The sequence below is a fragment of the Talaromyces proteolyticus genome, assembly GCF_021365285.1.
Source record: "Talaromyces proteolyticus strain PMI_201 chromosome Unknown BGW36scaffold_16, whole genome shotgun sequence".
NCBI lineage: Eukaryota > Fungi > Ascomycota > Eurotiomycetes > Eurotiales > Trichocomaceae > Talaromyces > Talaromyces proteolyticus.
This window is the reverse complement of record NW_025764292.1, coordinates 549,866-562,245: the sequence shown is the minus strand read 5'-3', so window position 1 is coordinate 562,245 and position 12,380 is coordinate 549,866. Positions and strand designations below refer to the sequence as shown.

At 43.8% G+C, this 12,380-nt stretch overlaps 3 protein-coding genes across 3 annotated transcripts; 1 reads left to right on the top strand and 2 right to left on the bottom strand.

The window, feature by feature from the left end:
* Nucleotides 1–1,295: 1,295 nt before the first annotated feature.
* On the top strand, nt 1,296–2,854 carry BGW36DRAFT_466682 (uncharacterized protein). Its single transcript, XM_046222354.1, has 3 exons — nt 1,296–1,512; nt 1,575–1,746; nt 1,846–2,854. The coding sequence occupies exons 1-3, from the start codon at nt 1,377–1,379 to the stop codon at nt 2,435–2,437; spliced, it is 900 nt and encodes a 299-aa protein (XP_046065561.1). The 5' UTR covers nt 1,296–1,376; the 3' UTR covers nt 2,438–2,854.
* Nucleotides 2,855–3,308: 454 nt separating this feature from the next.
* BGW36DRAFT_308992 (WD40 protein) lies at nt 3,309–4,385 on the bottom strand (the record flags this gene model as incomplete). The annotated part of the gene is made up of 1 exon (XM_046212378.1): nt 3,309–4,385. The coding sequence occupies one exon, from the start codon at nt 4,383–4,385 to the stop codon at nt 3,309–3,311; it is 1,077 nt and encodes a 358-aa protein (XP_046065560.1).
* A 647-nt stretch (nt 4,386–5,032) lies between these two features.
* On the bottom strand, nt 5,033–9,754 carry BGW36DRAFT_466680 (uncharacterized protein; the record flags this gene model as incomplete). Its single annotated transcript, XM_046222353.1, has 9 exons — nt 9,661–9,754; nt 9,069–9,586; nt 8,891–9,007; nt 8,769–8,831; nt 8,612–8,707; nt 8,370–8,543; nt 8,239–8,317; nt 7,569–8,186; nt 5,033–7,505 (listed from the first exon to the last, which is right to left on the bottom strand). The coding sequence occupies exons 1-9, from the start codon at nt 9,735–9,737 to the stop codon at nt 5,033–5,035; spliced, it is 4,215 nt and encodes a 1,404-aa protein (XP_046065559.1). The 5' UTR covers nt 9,738–9,754.
* Nucleotides 9,755–12,380: the final 2,626 nt, after the last annotated feature.

The window sequence follows — 12,380 nt, the reverse complement described above, 5'->3', positions numbered from 1 at the left end:
AAAGATAGGAGAATGAATGTTGATAAATGGTAATTGTAGTGCCTTTAGCGGATTTTGCTTTGACATGCCGGGTGAGGGGGCTGTCTTGCTTCGACAGTGTGCCTTGCAAGTCCGCTGACAAAAATACTGACTGGCATTCATTTGCGTGCACGTGCGCGCGCGCGTGTTTTTGATTTCAGATCTCCCTCAGCAAGATGCCGTCTATGACTGTCATAGCCCGGAGGCTCCTTACAGGTGTGGAAATTGAATGGATAAGTAACCATATATAGTAACCGCAAACACGTCCCTAGAAAGTTTGCTATCTCAACATGTGGATCGGGCATTCCCTCAGAGAGCAGTTTAATAGTAGTAATGCGATTGCTTTCTTGGGAAGCAGCTATCAAAATATCCTAGTTTATACTAGTGCTGCAGTAATACGGATTTCTCTGCCCGCTTCATCTAGTAGCCCTTTTTTGAGGAATGTTTGGTGGAAAGGCAGCACTGTATCTCAGAATGCCGCCGGACCATCGTTGACTATTTCACTATTGGACCCAGTTCGAAGAAAAAAGATTATGTAGATTAGCTATAGTTTGTGGGTTTTTAAGTTCTATTGCCACACAGTTTGGTTCCGTGGCCCATAGACGGAAGACAGCGAATCATAATTAATATGGATGGGATGGTGGAGGCTCTGGAGTGTCTCCATTTTTGAATAAAGCTTAACTGTAGAGGCCCCTCTCAATTACTTGGCACCGCCCTAAATGGTCTCGCCAATCAGACGACATGGTAATTAGAGTATGTTCTTATAACGTTTGATTTCCCATAGGCCAAATTTCAAGGGATATATTAAATCGATTCTGAGTACTATTGCCTGTCGAAAGAGGATGACTTTTCATCAGGTCAAGGCTGTCAAGCTTTTAGCCTCAGCTACAACCAAGCTAACCAAATGCTTAAGCGTCTGGGAAAAGCAAAGAAACGGCAAACGACGCCGTCTCTCGAATACGCTTATTGAGTGCTCCTATTTGTTAAGAGGACACGCTAGTGGCGACTACGCCCGATCAACTTAAGAAAGTGCATGAAACTAGATAATATACATTGCGGGCTTGATCTCCTCCAATGAAAGAACCGCTCTTTGCGCCCTCCTGTCAGCAATAATCGGAGTTCTTCAGAAGGTCGCGTGAACATGAGATTGGCTTAATCAATCGCATGCTTGCTGCCGTGCTGCCATGTGGGAGTTATGCTGCGACTCTTCCCCTGAATAAACACGAGGAGATTCTAGCCGGCGGCTCCTAAAGAATGCTTAGGGCGTAGTAATAAATAACTGCCAATTCCGCCATCGGCGGCAAGCTGCATTGATTTTCTATTTTTACTCTCGAAAGATGCATTGAGAAAGACGCAGCATGGCGAATTTGACATCAGCGCCTGCAACAACCACTACAGCACCACCAGATCCGCGACTGGTTGCGGAAAGACTTGATTTCTGGGCGAGACAAGCGTTCGAACCAACAACATGTGGATATGTCAATGGAGATACAGGTACGACTATCTAGCTGCCTCGTAACGGGTTGGAAGCTGTGTATTAACTGAAAATGACCCAGGATCTCCTGTCACCTGCAGTTTTGGGATCAGTTGCCTGTCATTCACGTCGGCAAATGTTCATTATTGCGGGATTCTAGCATACGCATTGCCACCGACAGCCTGTATTGACTCTACGTACTATGTAACCGCATGCGATAGAACCTGCCAAGAGGATTATTCGACGTTGAAATGGTGAGCATTTCTTGAACAGTGGTCCCTTGTGTGTTATAATTTCCGATTTGGATATTTGAATATTATTCGCAACGCGACTTACTGATGGATGGTTTATAGCACACTCAGTACAAATATACACTGTGTGACAATGTACTGGAATGATCCGATTGGAACGAACCCTCCCATGTCGGGATTTACTTGCTCGACTACGAATGCAATTTTATCCGTGACATCTGCGGCCGATCTCGGTGGCCCCCTTCCAACCGCTGCTTCAACAGGCGCAGTCGAGTTCACATATGGCAACGGTGCCTCGATAGCCTCCTCTACGCCTGCATCTACAACTGGTGAAGCAAGTTCATCCTCCTCTGGACTCACTCACGACGATATAATATACATTGTGGTTGCAATAGTCGGCTTTTTAATAGTGGTAGGACTGGTAGCGGTAGCAATAAGAAAATGGAAGAAGCCAGCACCGAGGCAGGATAATGTTTATGATGATAGATACCGATACCCCCCAGCGACCACCACTCATGTCTCACAAAATAATTGGCCGACCTATCACACACCTACAACCACGTCGGGATTTCTAGGAACAAGAAGCGAAATTACTCCCGATGACTCCGTCAGTCAAGTCCAAGTACCAGCGACACATCCCCCAACATATACGCAGCTGTACTCCCATGCGCCTACCGGGTCTGCTGGATTATAGAGCAGGTAGCGTAATACCAGAATCATTACTAATTATACACAGTCATGTAGCCTGTCTCACTGCGAACGATACTCAACTGACAGGCGCGGAGATTTGCACGACACGGGATATCCAACTATCCGCCCATGCAATGAGTTTGCGATCTATTTCGGAATTGCTAGCTTTGACCATCTCATGACGTGCGTCATGCAGGGTCTTCAAAGCATTCGTTCTCCACTCGTTGATCAATTGAGGATCTATGCGTGGCTGCCGACAATCAAGCTCAGTCTCTCTGGCCACCAGGATAGCTCTTCGCATTTCAACTCGTGGGACTTCTGTTTCTGGATCAGGCATACGACGAGCATTTTCAAGGGCTCGTTGATTGAAGTAAAATGCTTGACGCAAAAATACCTTCTTCTCAGACGGAGAACTCGATTTGATGAGAGTTTTGCCTAATTCCACCCGCATCAAGCCGTTGTAAACGAGGAGACAACTCGCCGAGTCGGAGGAATGGCTCTGTGTCAACTTTGTACGCGCTTGAGAAAAATATTGCTCCGCTTTCGTCAATCTTTGTAAAAGGTCTGGCGTTCCGGCTTTGTCGTCTAAAAATGCTTGGCCGGTATTGATGTCTCGGACTGACGACGCAGAACGACAATCAATATCACTTTCTCTCAAGATTTCGTCAGTGCATGGCTACATACCAATTTCCGGATCTCGAAATGTTTCATTGGACGGAGTTTCTCTCACAGATAGTGATGTATGCACGCTTCGGGGAGCCGGGATCGAATCTATGGTAGCCAAAGAGTGCCCGAGTGATGAATTGGAAGAGTTCCGCTCAGGTATACCCTCTGTTATATAAGGATTGTTCAGTTAGGAAATTCAATATTGAATATTATAGCTGTTCATGTATTTCCACCCTACCTTGGACGTTTCTGCCACCCACTTGATAAAAATCAGACCACGTAGCAGTATGCTCCGATCTGCTGACCATAGTCTGGACTATCGCCGCCGTGGTTTCATGCATGACCTTGGCCGGTGAAATAATGTGCAGAAGCTCCTTTGCATACGCTGCCGCTGTCGCTGCTGCGTAGCCCTGCCAGAGATCATTCTTGTGCGAGTCTGAATAGTCGCAGATCCCCCGAATAACCAAGCAAGGAAAGTTATCCGTTAGCCCAGCGGCTTCCATTTCAAAGCAGAGAATATCGTGCTTCTGTCTTAATTTGTCCCTTATTATAGCATCTCTGATAACTTTGTCTCCAGAAGCAATTACTCCATAATGCACTACAAAATTGTCTCCCGGCAGAGTATCTCTTTCCTTTCTTTGCTGTAGTTCGTGCGTATCACATACAGCTGCACATAACAAATTTTCCTGAGGATGAACATAATCTGCGCGATACAAGCGATCATCATCGGAACTTGGCCGTGCATATCGCTTTTTCAACCGCGGGTTCTCAGTGATTCGCGACAAGAAGTCATTAATCCGTCCCATGCCTTTCAGCTGATGGAACGTGTCTAGTTGGGAGAGGGCGGTCAATAGTGATTTGGGAGGCGAGTTCAGCGAGCGCGTAATTTCAAATTCTTGCCCTTGTACTGCTCTGCCGAAGTCATAAGGGATGACGCCTCCATGCCGCGTCGGCGAAGCGCCAACAACTACATCTCCCAAGCGCATATTATTTTCGTCATCCGGGGCCCCTCCACCGATACCCACCATGAGTCCGAAACGGATGGACTCGAATGTATTGAGCATGTCGGTAACCAAACTGGCAGTAGAGGCAATTCCATATTTCCCCTTGGGTAAACAAGCGATGACTACGTTGTGGTGTCCGATACTACCTAGGGTATATGCGTTATTGTCGTTTCGGGGCTGTTCTTCTAAAGGCGGATGCTCTTCGTCGAGCATCGCACAGGCGGCGACAGCCTCAGTCGGAATCGCGCAGATCCATCCGACTGTATACTGCTGGGTCTTCATTTATGCAGATACCGATCTTTAAGTTCGGACCTAAAAATGGGTATCTTGTCAATATTGGAATCAAATTCATCGCACCCGGAGACGGTCAACTGTCGGGTTAACTTAATCGGAGTGTAGCCTGGTGGGATTCAATTATGCACCTTTTGGACAAGCGCCGAGCGAGTATTAGCGCTTTCATATGTTAAGACAACTTCCATTGGCTCTTTGAGGCGCAACTGGAAATATTTAAAGCGAGCCACCCAATAGTAGGTCTTTGATGGCGAATTGACTTATTGCTTGTGGCTGACTCAACAAAAAAAGAAAAGACGACGCACCACTATGTACTGTGTATATTAAAGGAAATGTGACTAAAGTGTGACCATATACAGAACCACGTAAGTGACTATTCGGCAATACCTAACTAACCTACAAAATTGTAATTAATACCGTTCCAGAATAACATCATTTTCTAGCCACGATGCTATGCCATTTTTAAAAGACTCATTCAAGGCTGTCGAATAGCAATCATTAATTCTAGATTTCAAACCAGAATTTATCTCAGCATGTGCAAGGGTAGATGAGATAGTCAGTCCCCAAATTTTCACTTCGGCACCAAGAGTGGTGGAATAAACCACCTGCTTTCGAAAGTTTGAGTATTCCAGGAAAAGTTATCTTAGCAGACTCTCAAATTCTTCGAGCACCTTTTGAACCCCACTATGATTACCTTCTTTGGCTACTGAATATGCCGTTCGTCCGTGATTATCTATTACATTAGGATCTGCCCCGTGCTCCAAGAGCATCTTAACAATATCTGAGAAACCGTTTTCGGATGCCCAAAATATCGGTCCGCGATTGCCAATTGACCTGGCATTTGGATCAACATTCGTATTATCAAGTAGAAGCTTCACAACGGCATGATTTCCCAAGGACGCCGCTCGCCATAACGGTGTTACTCCCCTAATGTTTCTCATATCTGGAGGGACTCCTTTTGAGAGCAGTGTTTGAACCTCTATAAGATCCCCGGTTTTGGCAGCATTGAAAAATCGTGCGATTCTCATGAGATAATCCATATCACAATTTTCACATCTGTTTCGAAGAAGTTGAAGGACCTTTTCTTGCCCTGCAGTTGCTGCAGCCTCAAGGATCGCCTTGCTGACAATGCTCTTGTCTGTCTTGTTTAGAATAAAACCAACCATAGAATGCCCGAATTCCTCATTCGATGCGGCTTCAATCATAGTCTGTTCCGTTATTACCACATCACTTTCCTTTGTCAGAAGGAGCTGTAGAATTTCCATACCCCTTCCAAAATTCCCAACTGCTCCTCTGAGCACGTAATCGGTGACTGGACAGGTATCTTGCCGTTCCCATAAAAGCTTAATGATCTCTGGTCCACTCAATTCGTTTTGCGCAGCGCCTCTGATAACATCCTCATCAATACAATGAAACTGCAAGTGATTAAGTAACAGATCCACGATGTCCTTCGTACCATGTCGGACAGCAGTAAGTACTACATCCTTGGATACTGGTAGCTCCTGTCCCATTGATAGAAACCGTATTATATTCTCTCCACTCTTCCAATTCCACGCAGCGGTTTTAAGAATCTGTTGTGTGACTCTAAAACCACCCATTTTATCCCAAAGGAATTGTACCAAATCCAGTCCATGTTCCCAGTTTCTCACGGCAACAATGATGATCTCTTCAGTGATACTAAAATCTTCACGTTTTTGCCAGAGCCATTCCAAGACCTTCCTGGGTCCGCAAGTGTTTTCCATGGCTGCTTTTAGGGTTTCTTCATTGAGCATATTCATATCCTCTGAGCCTCGGTCCCAGAACAATTGTATTAGACTGCAATCACCACAGTCGTGCTTTGTTGCCATAATGATGAGCTCTTTGGTAGTTTTCTCGTCTTCTATCACCCCCAAAAGTGTTTTTAAGACTTGATAGGTTTGACCTTTATTCTGAATGGCGGCCTTCAAAACATCTGAAGTGACGACCAAGCCTCGTTGGGTTTGGAGGAGAAACTTGATTATCGCGTTTCCCTCTGCATTTCCGGCAGCCTCCTTGAAGAATCCCTTGCTGATAACCAAATCTTTCCTTCGGTCAAAAAGGCTGCCGATGATTTCTCGTCCATTCTTTCTGTTTTGGACCGCGGCTAATGCTACCCTCTCTGTAATATCTGTTAAGCTAGCTTGATCTAGCAATAAATCCATTATCTTTGTGTCGGAACCTTCGAATCGAGCTGCCGTAACAAGGTCATTTTCTGTTACTTTAGTAATTGAAGCTTTACTTAAGATCTTGATGGCTGTTTCCGAATGATTATTCATTAGCAAGAGAGCCAAAGGCGTGTCACCACGATAATTCTTTTGATCCCAGTGAAATTTCCCGCACATTAGGAGAGATTCTGCAACAGTTGTTAACCCATAAGTACATGAGACATGAACAGGGGAGTTCTCGAAGTTGAAAACTGTACGCAGTCTTTTATTTACGTCAAATGGCGCTGTGAAACTAATCTGGTCGCACTCTGAGAGCCATAAGCAAAAAGCCGACTCCTCCGATTCATCTAAGATAAAGTGTAGCAGACAGTCTTGAAGATCCGGCGGTCGATGGTTCTCGGTGAGCTCGGCATGGATTGGCCAGTAGATGGAAACATAAGGCCAGACTGTGGTGTCTCTATCACAGTACTGACAGCGACCACGGTCCATCGTCCTCACAAGATACTTGAGGCATGTCTCTAATGCTAGTGAGTGGACGCTGGTTGGACTATATTCTGGTCGGCTCTCGAGATACTCTCGTACTGACAGGTGTGCAAATCTGAAAATGTCTAATTGTTGGTCAAGAACAACTAGGTTGCAACACACGTCTAGAATCTCGTCCACTACCGGTTGTCTAGGAAAGTCGAATGTCACAAGAGAAATCAGCTCTTGCGAGATGAGCGTACGTTGACAGCAAAACAACCATTTCAATGTACGTTCTGCAATAACCCGACTTCTAAATTGCATCATGGCTATGTTTTGATAGATGATATCATACGAATCTTTAAGCGTCATTGGAAGACTGTGTAGTTGATATTCGATGTCTTCCTCGACTTTGACTCTGCGGCAATCGCACATACTCTCCAATTGGAGGCTAACCCATCGAAACCTGAAAACGGTTAGCAGCAGTACAATTTCAGCAAATTAATACTGGTATTAACTCGTATCATACATTCCTTTGCCCTTTTCGATTAACTTATCCATAATACGATTTTTCAGCTCGTTTGAGACTCTCCCTCTAATTAGTCTCTTCTCTTCAATGATCTTATCGACGCTATGGCAAACGAAATTCCGAATATCGTCTTGGTTGTCGACCTCACTGATGTAAACATTTGGTGTATTTTCCAGATGAGAAGTAATATCTCCATCGTTTCGACTCGATACAAGCACTCTAACTGGTCTTGATGATTGTCGAACGATTAGCTCTAAAGCGAGAAGAAGCTCGTGTCGCCGGAGTGGATCGACCTCGTCGATGGCGTCCACGATGATAAATACAGTGTTTTTTCGTTCAATGACCTCCAATATGAGTTTTGTTGTCTCATCTATAGGGAATGCTTGCACTTCATCTTTTCCGATGGCGGTAATTCGACTTAGAATAGGCCCCTGAGCTGTGTTCCGCACTCTCATATTGTCTTCCGAGATGATCAACTGCGATGCAATGCTTCGTAAAATCTCCTCAGGGTGTGACCTTTCCTTCTCGGCATTATTCTTCTGACAATAGAAATAGCAGACAGGAGCTGATGAATTTGAGTCAGGGTATGCGGTTTCCAAGCTATCTATCACAGACGAGCTTTACGTAGTAGTTAGTCTATGATGAGATGATACGACAAAGAATTCCTTACATAACAATGGTTTTTCCAGAGCCAGCTGAGAAGTCAAGCCCAAACGATTGGTAGAGAGTTAGTGTGATTAAATATGAGACTACAAGGCGATTTCAAGAATTTGGGAACGGAAAAGAAATACATGTACTTACGTATTCCATGGAGCCACAGCATAGTTGATGAGGTTGACTGTATCCAAGACTTGAAATTTCGATTGTATTGTATCCAGCTGCAAGTCCCAGCAAGTCTGCGACGGTTTTCAATTTGGTGATGCGTTTTATATGGCACTCCAGAGAGCCATTTTGCTACTTCAGCAAGTCCAACTTCTTTTAGGAGTTAGAATTCACCCTTGATGATCCATATTATAAAGCCCATAGGCCCTGGGCTTAATCACCTTTAACTTTGTGTTCCACGTCTGATATAGAGTGCCTGCATTCTGTAATTGGCGTTCTCGGAACACTGAAGATAGAGTCAAATCGCTCGAGAACATCTGATACAGATCAGCTCAGGAAATATTCCATATGTCTCAATATCTGACGATCTTAGCCCACCATGTCTAACAATATCGAGTCTAGAATGGACCTCGTTGACAGCTTGACGGAGATCCTCGGTGCCTGAATAGAACTGTCAATTTAGGAAATCAGCCAACATTTGGAGCGTTTGCTGATCCTACCTTCCACTTGGATGACATTTATGAAGTCCTTAACACATTGATCCGCATCAAATATGTTCTTTATTAGACCTAAAATAGTATCTCCACCGGTCTCAATGACGCTGAGGGTGAAACGTTCTTGTTGTTGCAACAAAAGGACTCAGCTTTTTGTCGTCAAATAAACGGTATGGCGACTTACTCATAGCGCTTTGACGGTAATATCTTTTAGCTTTAAGAAGATAGGTCAATATGTTGGCATATACTTTGGTGATCGCGGCCTTTAACGATTTTCCGATAGTGGAGTCCTTGTTGAGATACAGAACTTCATATATTGAATACCTTACAATTAGGTTAGCTACCAACTCTACTCCCTCAGCCATACTGGCAATCGTCTCATAATTGTTTAATGCGACCTGGAGGATGAATCTTATTCCTGCCCAGGGCAATGACGCATGGGTTTGGTCGAATTGAGTAGCAACATCCCCAACCTCTTTGAATTTCTTAATCCAAAATGCTATCTTGTCGAAAACTTCGCTGAGGACGATAGTTCTTTGATGGTACCTTATTCCCCAGCGCCTATCGACAGATGTCCGCTTCAGTTCGTTCACAGAACCGAGGGTTTCTTCTAATATTTGCAATCGACCTACGCCACAAACATCGAATTCTTTTCTATCATCGACAGGAAGGTTTTCTAGCGCCTTTAACCATAAATCGGGTCTTCGGGCTCGTTAGTTAGCCCTCAAATTCGAGGATATGTAGAGAGAAGAGAGAAGCTGGAAATGCTTGCTTACTCATGTCTCAAGGCAGCCTTGTCGATCTTCGTCAATTGAAAGGGGATTAGTGGAGACATTGTTGGTCGTGAGTACATCGGGCGTTCAGTGGATGGCTGCGGACCAAGTTAGAGCCGACAGATTCTTCGCCGCACGTATTAAAACATGAATCTGATTTACAGAAAAGAATATATAGGAAGATAGTGAAAGAGGGCGGATATTAGGACTGCGGGGGACAATGGTGCTGCTAAGAGTTGGGGGTAGTATGGATGAAAAAGAGAAATCTACAGCCTTGACGCAACTATGGAGGCTGTGTAAGCCGCGGTCGCAACACGCAGCCTTGCCATGCTAGCCCTTCGGGTCAACTGTTGATTTCTGCTAACGAGTAATATATATGCCTTGATTTGAAAATATTGTTGCCGGATAGGTAGAAGCGAATAATTTATCACATTCAATGCTCATCTCAAGCTATGGCAATCTTGGTTCGCCGTCTGCGAAGTCTACAAACCGTCTATGTGGTTCAATCGCAGCATCGCATTTTCTCCCAGTTGAATAATTCTTTATGCTTAAATATCAATATGTATCTTATGGAGGCCTTTGAAAAACATAGAATGTATTTAGATTTCCTCCGCTAGAACCACGAAATAACTGTAATGGTCATTTGAGGCACTGGTTTCCTCCGCACGGAAAGTATATTAGTGCCAAGCTAGGTAATTATATGGATTTCAGAGACTGGGGGGAAAATAGAATAGTACGTACCTTTTGCAGCAAGAACCGGAACGTTGAGACGACATGCTCGAACCAGGTTTTTCAAAAACGTGAGCACAGAATGGACATTCGAGAGCTCCCAAGACATTGTTGTAAACAACTCCCCAGATATACCCGCAGTTCGGCTTTATTATCCCTGGTATATTAGCCCAAAGTTCTTCTTGCGTACGGTTCACGATTTGGCAGAAGGGACAGATAAGAAAAGAGGAACGGGGAAATGGGTAACGCATACACATCTAGGCATTGTTATTGCCTAGAGAAGATTATTCTTATTGTTCTTGATTTCGATTGATTTGAAAGACAAATATATAACAAGAATTTTGGCAGAGTGCTCAGTATGGTTTGTACAAGACGCGGACACTATAAGTGGACAGACTTCGTGATGCTCACCGTTGTCAGATGGTTTTTATTTCCATAGCCACTGACTGACTAAACCACGTATGTATTACAAGGTATAAGCAGGTGGCTGTGACATTGCAACTTAAGCCAGTAATTTGCAATTCCTTCCAGGATATATTCCTCTCTAGTACATGCCAGAGCCCTGTTGGCCTGGAAAAAGTAAACAGAAAGATGTGATAAGACCACGTCGTTTGGATAGGAGTGCTGTATATAGGGCTTTTCATGCCAATCCAAGGCCTCTTAAATTGTACTCTAACCCACAATGGGTTTCTAATTTTCCCATTTCATTGAGACACATATGCGGCGCTTCCAAGCGTGTTTCATTGGATATTATGTATACTTGCCAAGACCCCCAAGGTCTGAATATGAATACGTGGCTCAAATAAATCCGCGCATCGGAAATGCGTCGAAAATATCACAAGGCTGGCAGCCTTCTACGAGAAGTCACCCAATCCCACCAAAATGAATATTGTACGCGTCTACTTACCCCGCTATCTTGAGGCTCTTGCTTCCTTTCCGTAGGATAAGAAACGCACAGGTGGAGTATTGTCCGATTCAGCCTCTCCGTATCCTAGTTTCTACATCTTTTTCGACATATCTTTGACGACTTTCTGCCTTTTGATACATTTGGATATTGATCACTGACCTTCCTGTTTTCATCTGTTCAAAAGCTCAAGCCATGCCACATCCATTTAAATACTGTGTAAGGAAACTGACTTTTGACGTCTAGCCCGAAGAGGACATTACACTGATTAGTTGAATCTTTATAGCCTACCTGTGCCAACGTTCTTGTGGTCTTGGACGAAGAAAAAGGAAGATTCTACTGTAGCGTGTGCCAGATACTTGTAGATCTTTTCAGTGGAGCCGTGAAGGTGGTATGTTCATTTCTCCCTCCCTTTGGTGTGCTTAACCACCACGTCTATCGGTACAAATTGATGGGACCAATAATTATCAATCGAAGCTGATGGAATAATAATAGCATAAACCAACAGATGGTGGGCAGTATGAGCTTTGAGCCGAAGACCATTCCTCTAATGGCAGCAATTCATGGATTTAGGGAATAGAACTTATGTTATGGCTTATCCATCTAAACAATAGAGATATGACAATAGCGCCAACCGTTTCTGCATACAGATAATAACCACTAACCTCTATTCTAGGTATCCGCATATTCAATCATAAGAGGAACCGAAAGGCTCCATGATTTAGTACATATCCTTTGAACGATCTAACAATTGATCCAAATTTCAAAAACTCATAATGCCTGGCTACGAGAAAAAGACGAATTATAGAAGAAAATGGACTTAGGGCTATAGCATTGAACATTAGTGAAAGCGGACATTATCCAAATGTTTCCTTGGATTTTGTCAAAAACAACTTGAAATTATAAAAAGCCAAATTCCACCCCTGCTAATAATTGTGTCCTATAGAAAAAGTTCGAGGGAATTTAGAGGGAGCTTTAAGGATTGCATTTTAATTTGTCGTTTAAAGCTATGTTAAGAACATTGATATAATTAAGTTTTAATTCCATTTATTCAACAGCATAGGTGGATGTGGATCTTTCATGTTTACCA

What these genes read in the sequence shown, in the direction of transcription:
- BGW36DRAFT_466682 (XM_046222354.1), top strand. Translation starts at nt 1,377, where the DNA reads ATGGCGAATTTGACATCAGCGCCTGCAACAACCACTACAGCACCACCA. An exon ending in ATATGTCAATGGAGATACAG is followed by an intron (nt 1,513 to 1,574) that starts GTACGACTATCT and finishes AAAATGACCCAG; the next exon opens with GATCTCCTGTCACCTGCAGT. An exon ending in GATTATTCGACGTTGAAATG is followed by an intron (nt 1,747 to 1,845) that starts GTGAGCATTTCT and finishes GATGGTTTATAG; the next exon opens with CACACTCAGTACAAATATAC.